At 40.8% G+C, this 19109-nt stretch overlaps 1 protein-coding gene across 2 annotated transcripts; it reads right to left on the reverse strand.

Annotated features, from left to right (window-relative positions):
* Positions 1 to 688: 688 nt before the first annotated feature.
* Positions 689 to 15698, reverse strand: DNAJB11 (DnaJ heat shock protein family (Hsp40) member B11). Of its 2 annotated transcripts, XM_068972058.1 has the most exons (10): positions 15311 to 15663; positions 13241 to 13397; positions 8530 to 8627; positions 6680 to 6812; positions 4791 to 4933; positions 3943 to 4025; positions 3026 to 3083; positions 1950 to 2061; positions 1566 to 1725; positions 689 to 1102 (listed from the first exon to the last, which is right to left on the reverse strand). In XM_068972058.1, exons 1-10 carry the CDS (start codon positions 15376 to 15378, stop codon positions 1038 to 1040), a joined length of 1077 nt encoding a protein of 358 aa, XP_068828159.1. In that variant the 5' UTR covers positions 15379 to 15663; the 3' UTR covers positions 689 to 1037. The 2 variants fall into 2 exon arrangements, with proteins under 2 accessions (XP_068828159.1, XP_068828166.1); XM_068972065.1 differs by lacking the exons at positions 4791 to 4933; positions 6680 to 6812 and having other exon boundaries at positions 15311 to 15698.
* Positions 15699 to 19109: the final 3411 nt, after the last annotated feature.

Consider the following 19109-nt stretch of genomic DNA (forward strand, 5'->3'; position numbering starts at 1 on the left):
CGGCCACTCCATAAACCCTCTGCAACAGTTGTTCAACAACACTGAAACATTCACTAGCCAAAGTAAAGAAGAGTAGAGTGTGATCTGACCATGTAATGAAGAAAAAGGAAAGAGGTTCCAAATTCACATATATTGAGGTCAAATACCACCTGAATTAGGAGCCACTGACAGAAGGAAATGTAAATTTGTTACTCTAGTACTTTAAATTTCATTTTCTAGGGGCAACAACAGTCCTAGTTCCCAACACAAGCCAAAGACTTGTTAAACATGTCAACTGAGATTGGACACATGAAAAGTGTTTTCTAAACAGTAAAGTTCCCATGTCAGATTTTACTATTCCCTAATTAAAATGAGAAGGAATATACTTTCTCAAGGATAATTAGGGGCATGTTTCATCCACTCTCATCTCTAATTTCTTCAGGCTCCTCTCTAGAAAGTGCCATGTGTGTTTAACTAGGTATGGGGACTTCACCACTCTCACAGGTTTGTGCGTTCATCTTGCTTCATGGGAGGAAAATTCAACTAGCACACAGGTCCCAGGGAGGGAAATGAGGCTGATTAAGGAAAAACGGCAAGGAAAACAGATGGAGATGGGAGAGACAACAGGGGAGCTAAACCAACAAGAAACAGGAGTCAAGAAAAAAATTAACAAAAGAATGTATTTAAAAACAGACTTCTCCAGTTGGCATTTCAAATGAAACAGCTAACCATTAACTCCAACCCTTTGTATAGTGTCTTTTCGCTTCTGGAGTCCTCTTGCAGCTTTAATTCTTGAAACTCGGGTGGCAGCACCAGACATAAATCCCAAAGGGAGAGGTATTGTTAAACCTTTTGCTGGTCATTCTTTTCTCAACACAAATGGACAAATTCTTAAGCCCGCTTACTCATTTCATGACGATCATTAGAAGAAAAAAAATTAAATCAAACTTGCATATTGAAAATGAAAACAAAAATACACACACACAAAAAAAAACCCCTGCAGATAATAAATATCGCTGATTCACTTATTTTAAAACAAAGTCCAATTTTATTCATTCTTAATATCCTTGCAGTCCATTGTAAACCTTCTGCACTGATCCTTGTTTCAGTAGCTGTTTGATACCTGGAGAAAGAATGAACAAATGACTCCATTAACAAAAATGTAGCTTAAAGAGCATGTCTCACAGGAAGGCTCCACAAATGGCCCTAGGACAAGCATGGATCTGAATTAAACAAGTAACCACCCATGTCCAACTTCATCACGTGTGGATACCCATACATGCACATCCAAGGTAATCCCTTGTCTTTGTGTCTCAGGCAGACATACAACACACACATCCCACAAAATTCCATGAGAAGAGGCAGTTGGAATGGACAGAAAGCTCTTCAGCTGTCTTCCATCCCTTCTTCTCTGTCCTCTTTCCACTTTTGACCTCTTTCCTTTCTCCTTTACCTTTTCCTTTTTACTTACGACCCACCACCTGGGCCCTCTTCTCAAGCAACCGTTGTAGCCTTCACCCTCCAAGCCTCTGATCCTTCTAAAGCAGAACTCATCTTTCCCTGAACAATAAACATTATACCCTCACCTTCTCTTGCTTCCTCTGACAACTGTTCTTTTGGAAAATCCACATCGAAAGTGATTATCAAAGAGCCCTTGATGTTGTTGTTGTCAAAGTTGGGGAGCCCTTCCCCTTTCTTCCATAGCTTGGCCCCGGGTCTGGTGATCTTATCCCGGGAAATATGTACCTGGAAAGCAAAAGGGGATGCTAGAGAAGGACTGTACTCTCAGAACACAACACAGCTTCCAGTGAGCACTGATACCCAGAGCTCACTTCACAGCTCAGCAGAGCACCAGGATGAAGGGGCAAGCAAAACATGTCTCCGTGGCTCCAAAGGACTGAAGTAACCTCAACATCAGCCACAGGAAGGCTTTAAAAGGACAGGACTTTTAAAAGAACTAGTTTGCTTACCTTGTGACCATCTAAGTGAGTAATGTCCATATCAAAGCCCACCAGAGACTCTACGAGGGAGATTGTCACATTTGTGTATAAGTCATCTCCTCGCCTTTCAAATATGGAGTGCCTGGAAGAGAACAAGGTAAAGATCAGTAACTTCCAAAGTCTTTTTCTGGAAGAGTTCAAAAAGTTTTTAGAAAAGTCATGGGAAAGGATGGATGCCACTCTTTCAAACAATAAGCATCTCTTAAGACACTCCTTTGTGTATAGTATTAATAGAGACTATAAAGTTAGTAGGATTTATTAAGCCCTCATCTTCAAGAGCTTGTGATCAGCAAAAGCATATAATTAAAATACAAGTAATCAGATTACGGAAAAAAGAGAAGGACTTCTGGCCATGGAGTTGGGGGAGAAGAGCATCAGAGATCGGTGGGGATCCCAGAGCTGGGTTTATAAGGCCCGGTCAGCTCTGAAGCTGTAGATAAGGAGGGTACATGGGAGGCTGGGGACAGGACAAGAGGGAATTCTGGCAAAGATATGGACTTGAGAAGGGACTAGGTTCATTCAGGAAACAGAACATATCCCAGTTTCCCGGGAAGTGATCAGAAAGACAAGGCAGATGAAGAACACTGGGGAAAGATCACTGAGATTAAGGAGTGCTATGAGAGAGAAAAGTCTTTGGCACTGGGGGCCCATTTCTCCATATTTGGGTGGGAATCTTGTTTCAGTGAATTCTTAGAAGCAGAGGCATCACTGGTCTCCAAAGTGGTAAACAAGCCTGAGTTCCAGGCAAAATTCTTATGTAAGGGGCACTGCATGTTGGAGAGAGGCAACCACGGAAGCTGCCCAGCAGCTGCAGATGACGTCACAGTAGGTCCTGTCTATGGAAAAGTCTCCCATTATTGCATGGGGCGCATTTCCTCAGTTAATATCTCTGACCTCCTCATCTGCTTCTCTTTCACAGCTCCTTACTTGTCTTATCAATGCTCTCCAACCAACATCGTTTAGAATCTTAAGTCCTGAGTAAATAAATATTTAGGCTCAATAAGGGGCTCCAACCCAAAGAAGGCTCCCAAACTGAGATGACTTACTTGACAACTTTGATTCGGAACCGCAGGTCTCCTGGCTCTCCATCCACGTGAGGCTCACCTACTCAGAAGAGATTACCACACACTGTAAGCAGAACACTGCAAATCTGTTCGGTAGCTGAAAAAAGTTTTTAAAGCCACTAACTTGGGCTTTGACTGTTAAGCCTATCTGTGAGCACAGTCTCCCTACCTGGTTATATCAAATTTTAGATTATTAGTGAGGCTCACCTGTGCCTCAGGCACAGCAGTAAATAAGTTGACCTATTTCCTAAACAAAGAATGATTCACTGATTTCTGAACCTTATATTTTAAAGCTATTTTTTCTTCTAGAGTTTTAAATTTAACCCCAAAATGAGGTCTGAGAGCATCTTATTAATGCCAATTAGAGTTACGTCTCTTATTGGGGAGTTCAAATTAATCCATTAAGTTCTGAACATCTTAAACTTTGATATAATTTAGGCTGTGTGTGCATGTTAAGTCGCTCAGTCATGTCTGATTCTTTGTGACCCCATGGACCATAGCCCTCCAGGCTCCTCTGTCCATGGGATTCTCCAGGCAAGAATACTGAAGTGGGTTGCTATGCCTTCCTCCACGGGATTCCTGATCTAGGGATCAAACCCACGTCTCTTATGCCTCCTGCATTGGCAAGCAGGTTCTTTATCACTAGCACCACCTGGGAAGCCCAACTTAGGCTAATAGACAGTAACTTTTGGCCATCGTATTCAAAGGATAAACAGTAATGCTACAGCTTAAAGATGGTCACAAAAAGCTTCCTGTATCCTAAAAAACAATGGAAGTGTGTTGGAAATGATGCATGCATTTACTACGTGGCCATGAAGTATGCGGTGAGGTGGGAGGTATTCGTAAGCAATCAGAGAGCAGAAAGTTATGATAATAAAACATCAATGTCAATATTTCACCTTCTCCAATAAAGGGGTACTCCATGCCGTCTCTCACCCCAGGTTCAATTTCTACCTCCAGTGTTCGTTCTTCATTCACTAGTCTGAGACAAAGAGAATTTAAAAGGAAAAACAAATGAAAATAAAAACCAAATCCCAGACACAGATAACTCAAGTTTTATCTACTCAATCTACTGTTTCTTGGAAGACTAGGCTATATCTCTAGATGACAAAGCCACTTGATATCCATTTACACCTTCCACCTGCCAAATGCCAGGGCAAAGCTTCTATGAATCACATAATCACGCAACCACTGACTCCAAAAGGGCCTACGGTTGGCTGGCTGCTTTAGCATGAGGATCAGTAACAGAGAAAAGCACTTACACTTACATCAGTGTCCACCTGAAAGGATAGTGTCATGTTTATCAGAAAATCTAACAGGTGAGTTTATCCTATCTGATTTTTTTCCCCTGATCCCACAAATAAATGAGCTAGATTTAATATATACAATTGAAGGTTCAATAAATAGTTGTGTTCACAATATAATCAGCAAACAATATGTCTCTAATCTGAAATTTAGCTAGACATATAAGATTGCTCTAAATATTACAAGTAGAAAAAAATGGAATATCAACAGCTTTAAGAATATTCAGAAATAAAGCTGATTTGTTTATAGACATAAAAGAAGACATTCAGAAGAGATACTTTAAGAAAAAACAAAAATGTAAGTTTCTTTGCTCTGTCCTCTGGCAGGACATGAGGAAGAGAGGGAAGGAAAAAAAATCTAGGTATGGACCACTGGCATTTTATTAAATCAATGAGATGATTAAAGTGTCCCTTGGCAGAGCGAACAAGGTGCTTCTACTCACTTGACATTCGGGCACTCGTCGCAGACCACCTCCTGGGTCATCTGGAAGCGCCCGGGGCCCAGCTGGGTGGTCCGCATCTCCTGCCTGCAGTTGCACTTCCGTTTGCCAGGGGCCTGCCTCGCCACGGGTTTGTTTCTAACCACCTAGGAAGTGCACACACAGCATAAGCTTCTCTTTGCATCCCCCAGATTTCAGTTTCCTCACCGGATCTGGGCTGGAACCTTCCCTTCTCTCCCAAGCCATCCTTCAGGGAGACCCACAGCTGAGGGAAGTCCTGGAGGAGTTACAAGTCAGCCCCCACACAGGACTGTAGTAAATGGATCTTTAACGGACTCAAATTCTAAAGCTGGAGGAGAGAGAGGAGGGTAAGAAAGAGAACTAGAAGACAGTGTGCATAGGATCACTTTTTCTAAGCCACAAAGAAATACTACAAATAGTCCATAGAATTACTATTTCTCGAGAAATTTGAGCTGTGTAAAGCAGGAGCCCTGAAGACCACAGCCTTCAAAAGCTGGCATGTGGCTCCCACTCCAAGATTAGCCATGATTAACCTCATGAAAACACTTCCTTGTTTCAGGCAATTCAATCTGGCAGTGTTTTCCAATGCTGCCTCAATCTAGATACTCAGCCTGTAAGAAGAGACACAATGAGCATCTCCTTGTAGCTGACTGCAATCAAATATTCTGATCCCTCCAAATCAAAGGATATATATATTATATCCTTCATATATAATAAAATATATGAAGAAATGCATGCCTATGCAGCTGAATGAGGCGAATGCTTGGAGAAAAATCCCTCAAAGCCTACTAGCGTATGAAGCCCAGTTCAACAGAATAAACAATAAAAGTAATCAGAGCTAACAGTTATGGCACTTAATATGTGCCAAGCAAGGTCCTAATCATATGTATTTATGAAATCTTTTTGACATAGATGCCGCTATCATCTCCATTTTACAGAGAATAGAATGAAAGCACAGAAAGGCTCAGTAATATGACCAAGGTCACACAACCAATGTATGGCAGAGCCAGTACTCTAAATCAGGCAAGTCTAGCTCCAAAGTCTGTACTTCTAACCACTATGCTCTTTTAGAGTAATTATTTTTCTTAAAAAGAATCGACCATGGGGACATTTAAATAGCAAGGTCACATACATTCTTTACAATAATTAGATTAACAAGGAATTTGCTAACTATAAGAAAGTGATGTGTACATTATGTATAGCCAATGACTACAGACAACAGGCCTGCAAGGGAACATGGGAAATTAATCTCTGTACCTGAATATAGGTATAAGGCTTCCTAATAGCACTGTTTGGAACTGGAAAAAAACTGGAAACAACCTACATGACTATTGATCCAATGTGGTCACAGTGAAATTCTATTCAATAGAATTATAGCTGTAAGCAACAACATGGGTGAATCCTGACAATATTAAGAGTAAGTAAAAAGAGGCCAGTCTCAGAAGATAATGTAGTCTGATGTTGTTTTCAAAAAGTCAGAAACAATGTGAGTGAACGAAATACTATTCAGGTATACATACACATATAATAGAACAAATAAAGAGTGGCAATAGAGATGAAACTCAGGATATGACGTAGTCACCTTGGAAGGGAGGTGGGGGGATGGAATAGGGAAGTAGCATGTAGGTAGATATAAGTCCTGGTTTGTTGTTTTATTAAGTTCTTGGGCTGAGAGATGAGTTCATGAAACAACTACAGCGTATCATGAACTAATCATTAGTCCATGGAACATAATCATGGATTATGATTCATTCAATTCTATGCACTGCCCCCCTTCCTAAAAGACAGAGAAGGTACCCACAAACCTCTTAGTTTTAGTCATAAGAACACATTCTAGAGTTAATATGAATAGGTGCAAAATTTGGACTTACTTCTACAAAATTTCCTGCATACACTTCTTCCAAAGTGACTTCTAGGTCTACAATAATATCACTTCCTCTTGGAATATTTCTGTCTTGCTGACGAGGGGTTCCTCCAAACATGAAACCAAAATCTCCAAAGAAGCTGTTGGTAAGTGTAAAATCATCAGGAAAAGAAATCAGAATTCACCTCTTACAATTTTAGTTTTCTTCACACTGATCAAATATTGTGACCTACCAATGAGCAAAACTAAAAGACATTTTTAATACACTGAAGTAATAACATCATATATAACTTATATAGTATTTATAGTATAAATATACAGCACATATATATTGCCCCAACACAAAAAAACTACTTTTAATATTGTCTAGATATACAATACAGTGTACAAAGTATGCCAATAAATTATAAATCAATGAAAAAATAATCTCTTTAATACTGACAAATATCAGAATATAATGGAGATGTTGAGAAAGGGTATAGTATATATAAGCCCATGTATTGCTGAAACCAACGGTAATTTTGGACTCTTGTAGTGTTCACCTTTATATGCTTTTTAGATACTAACTGGTGAAAGAAGCTACTGCTTTGTACAAAAATCTTGGATACATAATTAAACTAAAAAAGCATCAGCCTCAGTAAAACTCTGGACCTGACAGAAAAGGAAGTTCTGGTCTCATATGATCAAAATTAACTTGTGTTAAATAACAGAAGCATCACTTTAAGATTAATATAAACAGTGACCTTTAACTCCATAGGAGTTCTAATTTTAGCCTTAAATTTTGGTTAAGAAGTCTCAGATGTTAGCATAGTGATGACAACTATACAACCCCTCAACTCCTCCCTCCAGAAAAAAAAAGACAAAAAATCCCCCAGTCTCGGTGAACAGACTCCCTGAATCTTGAATAAAAGCAGAGGGGGAGGATTTTGGTGCAGGAGGGGCATGGGCAGAGCCTTTTCTCTTTCTGGCATCTCTGGGTATCACTTCTAACTGCCAAGAGGTTTGAACAGAACACTTCCCTGGTAGGCTAAAGCAGCCAAATCAATCCTGGGGAAGAGCAGGATTTCTTAACTGTATTACTCACACATCTTCACAGGTCCTGAAAATCTACCGTCACCCCCAAACACTAAACATAGCAACCGTGATTCTTACTTTTTTTGAGTTCACAAAACTCTTTAAGAATCTGAAGAAAGCATTGCATCCTCCCCCCACAGAAATGTATATTCAAATATCTTTTTATTTATAATTTGACTTAAAACCCCCAATCAAGACCACCTATTTATGCATCATCAGAGCACATGAAAATTCAAATGTTCAATAAAGTGGGCCTCAAAGAGTGGGAAGGTAAGGTGTTTATCATCCAGCCACTCAGCATTCTCAGAAAGCCGGGAGCAGCAAGAGACAGAGAGTTCTCTGCCCTGACTCCTTCCACCAATGCTGATGATCACAATCATCCCTTTCTTGCTGCCAGGATGAAAAGGCAGCTCTGGGTATAGGAGCAGGAATTTCTCTCTCTTACAAGAATCACCTTGCTCAGTAAGTGGTTTGCAGATTTGAAGACAGCGAGGAGACAAAATGAACTGGTTTCCAACATATATCATCCCCAACAGAGTGGGAATTGATTCAACTGATATGGTTGGCTAGAAGGACATCCCTATAAGTACTACCCATCTTTGCTGGAGCTTTGTGAAAACAGAGAGGTATATTCCCATACAAAGGATGATGAATGACCTGCTAGTCAAGGATCAGTTGAGTTGTACTTTTCATCAAAAGATTCTGAGCAAGGATAATTCTTTAATAATCACTAAGTGATCCAATCTCAGACACTAATACTTTGCAGATGGATAAATTACTTACTGTGAAAAAATGTCTCCATGGGAGCTCTGATGGCCATCTTTCAAGCCCTCTTCACCATATGTATCATACTGTTTCCGTTTCTCACTATCCGACAGAACCTGGGGGCAAAAGCCAGTGGAGGAAATGATTATGAAAAATGGTCTGGTAAGGTGCACTCACATTTATGTTTTAAAATTTTTAAACTCCGATACTGTGTGTAAAATTTTAGTGGATGGTGGTTTTCATTATGTATGGTATTAAGGCATGTTTAAGAGTTAATAAATTCTTTGATCTGCGTTCACTTTGTAACTTTTCACAATGCTCAACTCATGTTTTTAATTTAAATTGATCAGAACTTACGGAGCTGCATAAACATCATGCAGATTAGCACTAACAAGATTAGCGACATGGCTATGAATGTGAGGGCAGTAACAGGAAAGAGTGAGATGAATTCCTATACCATAAGCTCTACCCGACACTACCCCACACAAATTAAGAGATTGGCAAATCGAGAGAATCAGATGACAGGTTTCCAGAAAGGTCTACACTGCAATATTTTCATATTCCCCTTTCATTCTTTTGGTATATGTAGAAATCCATTTGTGGAAGAGTGCTGTCTGGCACATACAGCTCACAATGTCCTGAGTCTGAATTGCAAAGAGTGAAAAGGGATACTGCTCTACGAAGGATGCTCAAGCTCAATTTCACAACTTGAAAAAAGACTTTCTAAAGTTTTAATGGTTTTAGAAAACTAGATGCTCAGTCATAAGTATATGCTTTCTCACTGGGACCATTTCATATCTACAATAAAGAATGTAAAACAAAATAAGCTTCAGCGTTATTCAAAATTTGCCTTCCAAAAAAAGCTTCCCATTTACTGACAGCATTCTGAAATATATGCACTTTGAAGGGGCTTTCCAGGTGGCTCAGTGGTAAAGAATCCGCCTGCTAAGCAGGAGATGCAGGTTTGATCCCTGGGTTGGGAAGACCCCCTGGAGAAGGAAATGGCAACCCTCTCCAGAATTCCTGTCTGGAGAATTCCATGGGCAGAGGAGCCTGGCGAGCTACAGTCCCATGGCATCGCAAAGAGACTGACAGAACTTAGCAACTAAACAACAACATAACTGAAAATTAAACAACTTTATGCTCTTTGGTATTCTTACATTTCTATTTAGACAGCAGACGGAAGGAAAAAGTTATTCGAAACTCATACTTGTGTTGGCTCAGGAAAAAAAAAGGTTGGAAATATATGGGGCTTGTTGACTCAGCAAAAGAAAGGGAAGATCTGATTGGCATAGTAAATAGGACACATTTTTGGCTCAGGGCCTGAATGATGTGTAAGGAGCCACAGTAAAAAAAACAAAACAAAACTATTAACATTTAAGATACATTCAGAAGGATAAGAAGAAAGTCAGTGTATAAGAAAGTGAGCATTCTTAAAATCAAAGAGAAATGAGTTAGACTAGAAGTGACTAGAGTACTCAACTAAAACCACTACGATAGAGCAGGTGAAAAATAAAGGGTTTGGTAAATATCCTTAAAAAAAAAAAAAGCTACTTTGGGGAAATAGAAATGGGCAGAGTTAACTTAAAAAACAAAACAGAAAAACCCTCATTATTATGTTATCAGGATTTTCAATATTTTCACTTTCAAGTCCACTTCTCTGTTCTTGTCTTGGCAAAGAAATTAATTCCACATTGGATCCATAAGAAATTCCATTTCAACCCCCCCCAAACAAAGACTATTTTTAAGTCAGCTTCTTTTTGGACATAGGAGGCTTCTGTAATAACTCATCCAAAACTACCCTTAAAGTTATCTATTATCATTCACTTACTCCTCACTTCTCTTCTGTCTAAAGAATGCAGTTTTATTCCAGTCTTGGAAACTTTTATTTTTAAGAGAAAGAGAGGAATTTCTTAGTTGACTGGCCAATCAACCAGTCTCAACTAATTACCTGCAGTAATCTCAGCTCAGTAGAGAAGATAGACATATTCACAATAGACCCTTCAACTTTAGTGAGATTTTGATTTGTGGACACTGATTTATCCAAGGACCAAAGACAGGCAATCAAGTGAATGACACAAAGAAGAAAGAAAATTTGAACTGGGGACTAGAAAGGTTCTGAGTTAAAATGCAATCTCATTGAATGATGCATGTATAGCCTGCCTAGGTCATGGTGAAACAACATGGAGAATTTACAAAGAGCATGGAAAATCCTTAGCAACAGTTCTCCCACAAAATAGTTTTGATTATTGGGTTTCTATCAAGTAATGGGAGTATTCATGGTAAATAAAGTGCAAAACATGGAATCCATATTAACAAGAAACAAAATGTTACATACAGTAATTTAAGAGGGTCCACCAACTCTCTCAAGTTTATTTGTGAGCCTAAGGTTAGGAATTTTGGTCCTATAGGTGTTGAGAGAAGAAAGGGAAACCCCATTAATTTTAAGTTTCATGTGCATATAAATCACTTTTACTTCATTCACTTCTTTAACCCAGGCAGCGTTAGGAATCCCCTCTTTGTGGTTTCTTCCACTAAAATATTTTCCAGACTTGTTTCCAATCTTCTCACTATATAGGGATTTAATCTGAATTCAGAAGCTGTAGCTCCCTGACTCAGTTCAGTTCAGTTTAGTTCACTCGGTCGTGTCCGACTCTTTGTGACCCCATGAATTGCAGCACGCCAGGCCTCCCTGTCCATCACCAACTCCCAGAGTTCACTCAGATTCAAGTCCATCAAGTCAGTGATGCCATCCAGCCATCTCATCCTCTGTCATCCCCTTCTCCTGCTCCCAATCCCTCCCAGCATCAGAGTCTTTTCCAATGAGTCAACTCCTCACATCAGGTAGCCAAAGTACTGAAGTCTTAGCTTTAGCATCATTCCTTCCAAAGAAATCCCAGGGCTGATCTCCTTCAGAATGGACTGGTTGGATCTCTTTGCAGTCCAAGGGACTCTCAAGAATCTTCTCCAACACCACAGTTCAAAAGCATCAATTTTTTGGCGCTCAGCTTTCTTCACTGTCCAACTCTCACATCCATACATGACTACTGGAAAAACCATAGCCTTGACTAGACGGACCTTAGTTGGCAAAGTAATGCTTTTGAATATGCTATCTAGGTTGGTCATAACTTTTCTTCCAAGGAGTAAGCATCTTTTAATTTCATGGCTGCAGTCACCATCTGCAGTGATTCTGGAACCCAAAAAGATAAAGTCTGACACGCTGGACTGGAAGAAACACAAACTGGAATCAAGATTGCCGGGAGAAATATCAATAACCTCAGATATGCAGATGACACCACCCTTATGGCAGAAAGTGAAGAGGAACTAAAAAGCCTCTTGATGAAAGTGAAAGAGGAGTGAAAAAGTTGGCTTAAAGCTCAACATTCAGAAAAGGAAGATCACGGCATCCGGTCCCATCACTTCATGGGAAATAGATGGGGAAACAGTGGAAATAGTGTCAGCTCCCTGACTACTGGAGTCAAATTATTTTTTTCTGTGCCCTTTTAGAAAATGGGAATAAATGGTGACTAGAACTGATAACAATGTATTGTATAGCTGCAAGCTGTGAAGAAAGCAGAAAGTAAATGTCCTCACTATAAAAAGAAATACATGATGTGATGGACTGAGCAAAATCCTTTCACAATGTATACACATATCAAATCACCACAACGTACACTTTACATATCTTACAATTTCATTTATCAATTATATCTCAACAAAGCTGAAAAAAAAATATAACCACCAATCTCTTATCCTATTTCTAGGGGAAAGGTGAATTGCAACACATGCTAAGCAGCTAACTCTTAAATTAATACACATGAAAGATTATCAGCTGCTTATTTGTAAAAATTTTTTCACCACGGTGTTGTGTAAAATGGTTCTGTGTGAAACAGTTTTTCAAACAGTAAAAAAGGTGATTAGGATTCAGTAAATACTCCTCTGTGTTGTTAAAAATGAAAAAGAAAGAAAATGGGAATAAGAATATGCCCAGCTCTACTATATTTCATGTTGTCCTAATGAAGATTAAATGAAATGATACACATCAAAATGTTTTAACCTCTAGATTAGAGGTTGCAAATTCAATCTATAGCTATGTTTTCTTTGATCTGCACATAAAAGAAAATTTTAAGTTGAATTAGTTCCCAACACGTTATAACCAGGAAAATTTACCAAAAAAACCAGCAATTCCACTCCTCTAGAAAAATTAAATAATCTGGCAACACAGTGCTTACATCTATATATGGCAAAAACTGGTTGGGGTTGAATAACAGCTGCTCCCTTGAAATGAGTCAAGAGGTCTTCAGTTTGTCACAGTCCTCTTCATTCCCTGATGATTGCTAAAATGGAGGTAGAATATCCACTCTCTCGTGTTATCTAATACCTGCCATGCATATTATCTGCCTGGTCCACATAGGCGGGTGGATGTGCAAGCCTCATTTAGATTTTGTTTCTGCTTCTGGCTCCAACTTCCAATCTACTATTAATCTACCAATTCTATCTGCTTTCATCTTTTTTAACACTACTCTCCTTAATAAAACAAATGCTGATATGAAAAGGGCAGGAAGTAGTACCTTCTAAAATACATGTACAATATAGCACTGAGCACTACTTTTATCTATTGTCTATTTCTTTTAAAAAGTGACCTGAAAAATGGGAGTGTTACTCTGTGTTACATGGTCTTTTCTGTATCTGCAGGTTTTGTTTATACTTTACCTTCTTCCTGACTCACCTCATAAGCAGCACCCAGATCCTGGAATTTCTCCTGTGCTCGTGGATCATCAGGATTCCGGTCAGGATGAAGCTGCAGGGCTAGTTTTCTGTAGGCCTTTTTAATATCCTTTATAGAGGCACTGCGAGGCACCCCCAAGATCTTATAGAAGTCTCGCCTGGGGATGCAGGAGAGGGAGAAGATACTTCATTAAAGGGTTATACATTACATTTTTAAAAGTGAAATTTTTTCCTTTACATTTAGGTTTGTGTCTGAGCAAAGAGGTAGGAAAATGAAGGTACCTATGTGACACACAAAAAGAATGACTTAAAAAAAAACCACACCAGAATTTGTAATGAGTTTCATACACTGAAGCAATCATAATGAGCGGCTATGTACTTTTTGAACAATGCTAGGATTATTCAAAGTATCTGTGGCATTCTTAGGATAACTAGTTTTAGTCAAGAAAGTCATTTTCTTATTTTATGGTCACACCGCTATAATCAAATTGAGTCTCTTTGTCGTCCTCTATTATCGACTTCAAATGACTTGACTGCTTCCAAAGATCAAATAATCTCAAAGGATGATTTTCTTTATCCAAAAAACTTGTATCACATAAACGTTCTGACTAACAGTAGCACTCTTTGAATGTTAAAGATGAAGTGGCTGAAATTAACTTCAGAGGTTAACACAGAAGTTAAGTCAAAGCCCAAACAAGAGAAGCCTGAAAAGAGAATAACATTCATTTGAATCTATGAGTTGTGGAGTTTTGTGCTAAAAAAGAGAAAATATCAATTCTGCAGTCATTCAGTCAGTTCAGTCACTCAGTCGTGTCCGACTCTTTGCGACTCCATGCATTGGAGGAGGAAGTGGCAACTCACTCCAGTGTTCTTGCCTGGAGAATCCCAGGGATGGGGCAGCCTGGTGGGCAGCCATCTATGGGATCGCACAGAGTTGGACATGACTGAAGCAACTTAGCAGCAGCAGCAGCATACTGACATCTTGTTCAAACAACTTAAAGTACACATTGGTTTAAGTGCAAAAAGTGCTAACAAAAACGTTAAAAATACAATAAAGTTTTACCTAGGAGAAGAAGATTTTTATTTTAGAAATATAAGATGTTTCACAAGGGAAAAAAAAAACAAAGTTTAAGCATATATGCACACGGGCGGAGGGAAACTTTTAAGAGAATAATAAGCGCTTAAAGTGTCATGTTCTTCTAGGTAGTGCTTTCTTCTTTCAGAGTAACCTACAACTTTGTCAGAAGCTAAGGATTTACTATTTTCCACATTCTAAATATGAGCCTGGCGTATCAAATTCAGTGGGCACCGGCCCTACAGGACAGTGGATCTTAAAGGCTGGAGAATCTCTAGAGTCCAGGAGGTCCTGCTTCCTTCAAACAGGTGGCACATTATTATCCTCATGTCAAAGATGGGAATTTTGGTTTTCTTTCAAAGTCACATAATTTATAAGGTGAGTGGGGCTAGAATTCCAGTCTACTAGCTATTGGTGAAATGTTTCTCCCCTCTGCTTGTAATACTACTCAGCTCCCAAAGAATGCTTCCTGGAGAGACAATGAGGCATGACAGCTTAGGCTCAGTATCTCACGAAGCTGAAAGGTACAAGGGCTCTTCAAAGGGTCTGCCTTGCTCCTTCATTTCAATTTCTTTCAGTCCCGGCATGGCTACCCTACCTATTCTCCCCACTTCCTCACTTTGCCTGGTATCACAACCCACCCACTTTAATGCCAGACCAACGGCTCGTTGTAGACTTAACACTGTATCGTCCCCTTCTCCAAACTCAGCAGCCCCCCATCCCACGTTGCGTTTGTCACTGCATCCAACCCTCGCTTCTCTGGGCAAATCTAGCTCTAGGGCTTCTGAGTCTAAGCCCCTATCTCCTGGGTCACCCACTGTCCTCCTCTCCATTCCACTAGCCTGGCCCACACTACCCAGTCCTCCTCTCCACCGCCTCACCACAGCAACGCCCCCTACCACTCCCCCCGTCGGACAATGTCCCCTTCTCTCCCCAGCCTCCTTCCCAGCCAAGACTGACTTAATGGCCCCGTGCCCGCAGATTCCAATTCCTCACCCGGCGATCACGGTCCCGATGAGGTACAGCAGCAACAGGCAGAAGGTGCCCAGGTTCTGCGGGGCCATAGTCCCTCTGTGCCGGCCCCGGTCCCCCGCACTCCTTACAGCCCCCGCCGCCGCGTCGGCTCGTCAGCCCACCGGGCCCTGAGAGGCCGCCTTACGCCCGGGTCTCCGACTTAGTTAGGAGCGGTAGCTAGCTTGCCCCCTCCTCTACCAGTCCACTTCCCGGGAGTCCCGAGTCCCGGCGAGAGAAGCCTCTAGCGGGCCAGAGCCAATCACTGCTCCGGACATCACACGCGGCCGGCGCCTCACAGCCAATCAGTGCAGTACACTTCACCTCCGAGGCGGCGCGGGCGGCCAGTTAGGCTTCGGGACTGCAGCCGCAGCTCCCGGCCAATTAGAAGGGGAAACGTCAGAGAATCGCGCCGCCGCAGGAATCCGTCCGGCCCAGGCACCTGCCAGTTGGAGAAAATTACGTAAAGATTGGTGATGTAGGATGCGTCCTAGAGCCGGCGTCCACGGTACGAGAAGTTTCCCTCCGCCCGCCTCCTTGGACTCTCTACCAATCACAAGGCTCTTCCTCCAGCACTGGCCAATTGCAGGAGGGAGGTTTTATCTTGGTTACAAGTCTAGGAATTTCATTCATATAGAGCTAGGCGCTGGACGCCAGGGAGGAGGTACGCGAGCGAGATGGGCGGGGACAATGACTGAAAGTCAACGGTACGACGGACGCGACGCTTAGGTCATGTTTTGCCTTCTCCCAACAAAACTCACGAGAAAACTGTCTTCGTTTCGCAAAGAAGAGGCCTGATGTCCGTGGAAGCAGACAGACTTAGGTTCGAATTCAGCTTCCACCACTTCTAGCGGTGAGAACATGCGCCTTGTCCCAAGTCTGAGCCTAAGCTTCTTTTCTACAAAACTCGAGGCACAGCATTTACTGATAGTATTGTGAAATTTTAATCTGTAAGCCGTCTAGCGCAGCGTCTGGCACATAGTAAGCACGCAAAGAATAATAAATATTACACTTAAAAGAACCAAAAAAAAAAAAAAAAAAAGAACAGAAACGACCCTCTGACCCCTTCCACCCACCCCTTTGCTCATTTCAGTAAATCATCACTGCAAAGCTTCAGGTATCTTCCTTGATTTCTCTCCTGTGTCCCCTATCCGAATCTTTACCTTTAAACCATTTCTTGAATCTGTCCACTATTATATATCTCCACCACCTCTTGGCCAAGTCACATCATCTCCCACCAGGCAAGGGCTTCCTAACTGGTCTCCCTGCCTCCACTCCTAATATCTTAGGATCTCTTTCTCACCCCGACCCTTTTCCCTGCCATGATTTTTTACACACATGTCAGATCATATAATTTCTCTGCTTAAAAGCCTCGAATGACTTTCCATTGCACAATAAGATCCCCAGCCTTTATACTAGCTATTAGATAATATAATAATGTTTACTTGTTTAGCCACTAAGTCGTGTCCAACCCTTTGTCACCCCATGGACTGTAGCCTGCCAGGCTCCTCTGTCCATGGGATTCTCCAGGCAAGAATACTAGAGTGGGTCGCTATTTCCTTCTCCAGGGGATCTTCCTGACCCAGGGATCAAACCATGTCTCCTGCATTGGCAGGCGGATTCTTTACCACTGAGTCACCAGGAAAGCCCCATAAGAAATGTCTAAAGAGATTTAAAATATATCAATTATATATATGTATATCAGTTGGGTATCATACACATTAAAAATATTAATAGGCAGTGAAAGACAAATATATAACTTTAAATAAACCATCTACCTAATTATTCTCTAAGTGGGTAACTAGTGTCTAAAAAGTTTAAAGAGGAATACTGGCCTAGCTGAGTCAATGTTAAAACATTGATAATATAAAGAAACAGATTTGTTCAGTTGCTCAGTCATGTTTGTATCTGACTCTTTGCGACCCCATGGAAAGCAGCAGGCCAGGCTTTCCTGTCCTTCACTATCTCCAGTAGTTTGCTCAAACTCATGTCCATTGAATCGATGATACCATCCACCTATCTCATCCTCAGGAAGAGAAGGGGTGACTGAGGATGAGACGAAAGAAATGGAAGCAGTCACCCAAATTTTCAGAATAATGTTAACCCTAGAAAATATCTTAGTTCTAAAATCTAGTAACATCCCCAAGGCAAGAGTCTCTTCCTGTACAATCCTAAAAGTCTGTACTGTTACATCTCAAAGATATAGGAATGTGTATAAAGTCAGATTAAGATGATAATCTAAAATCTCTCAGTCTAGAATATAAAGAGCTGGGGAAGTGGGAGAATGATACTGTTCAAACATGCCAGTGATCATCTGCAGAATAAATATAATGAAATAAAAATTTATGGGAACTTAAATAGAGAAAGCAAACCTCACAGATAAATATTTGAACCATGACTGGCAATGCAGCTATGGTGATCCAGTGATCACAGCAGGTGGCAGGCAGAAGTCAGAATCAGGAAGCAGGACATGGGGAGGCATGTATAAATGAATGCACCCTGACTCTCAGCATCATTCCAGTGTGCCACTAGCCAAGTTTCAAGTGCTCTATAGCCACATGTGGCCAGTAAGAGACATTATTTTTTAATAAAGCTGGGAAAAAAGAACAAAAAATGTACATGATCTGTACCTTCACCTAGTATACTCCTTACCACCTTTTCCAGCAAAAGTTTCCTTTATCTTTTTTGAATACATTAAGCTCATTCCTGGTTAGGGCCTTTATTCTAGTTTTTTCTGCCTGAAACACTCTTCCCTCAGATCCTAACAGGGGTGACTCCTTTTTAAACTCAGATAACACTTAAATTCACCACTTTATAGAAGACTTCCTTGACGGGGCAACCAAAATTAGCAACTATTGAATCTCTGTTCTTATACTGCTCTGTTTTATTATTTTCATCCCTGCCCTAACACACACATACTGGAATGCCAGTTTCATGAGAGCATGAATATGGACTGTTCTCTTAACAGCTGTTTAAGGCAGCAGCTTAGAACAGAGTCTGCCACGGCGTAAAAGTCGCTTTGACTGTGATCTTCATGTGCTGGCTTCTTATTCTTCAGGCCTCAGCTCAGATTTGGCACTCACCCATTGTCCCTATCAAAATATACACTCCAAGAAAACAAGGGCTTTATGTTTTGTTCACTACTGTAATTCAAGTGGCTAACACTGTGCCAGATACAGTGCAGAGCTAAGAGGGAGACCAGGTTACTGCTTTCAGGAAGATGCCTACTAAGGGAGAGAGGCCACATGCAAGAGGAGCTAAATTGCATTTTACAGTCTTTTTTACCTTTGTATCTCCCACACCTAGAGGCCATAAACGAACTAAGAAAACAGAAAATGGCCAAAAATCATAAAATGAAAGTTTAGAGAAAAGAGTGATGTTCTTATACTAGGTGAAATCCAAAAAAAACTTCCTAAAGGCAGTAACATGGTTGACATGAGCTCACCCTGGGTCGCTCTCGCTTCAGATAGCCTGGGTTTGTATCTTTGCTCGGTCGCTGTGTTACTTTCACCTCTCTAAGCCCTAGTTTCTTCATCTGTAAAACAAGTGTACTTAGAGTGCTCTTAGGAAGACAGATAAGTTAAGGTGCTTTAATCAGTGCCCAGTTCATAGTATTCTATAAAAGTAAACTGTCACTTTCATTATTATTACTGATGAAAGCGTGCTGACCTTACCAGCAGCTAGTCGCTGACCACAGCTCTGTGGAGGAATAGAAAACTTCCTACTACCCTGAGTAGAAAAGCGCGACTCCAGAAAGCAGCCAGGTCTGGTTCCAGGTTCCAGC

The sequence above is a fragment of the Capricornis sumatraensis genome, chromosome 1 (assembly GCF_032405125.1).
Source record: "Capricornis sumatraensis isolate serow.1 chromosome 1, serow.2, whole genome shotgun sequence".
NCBI classification, from domain to species: Eukaryota; Metazoa; Chordata; class Mammalia; order Artiodactyla; family Bovidae; genus Capricornis; species Capricornis sumatraensis.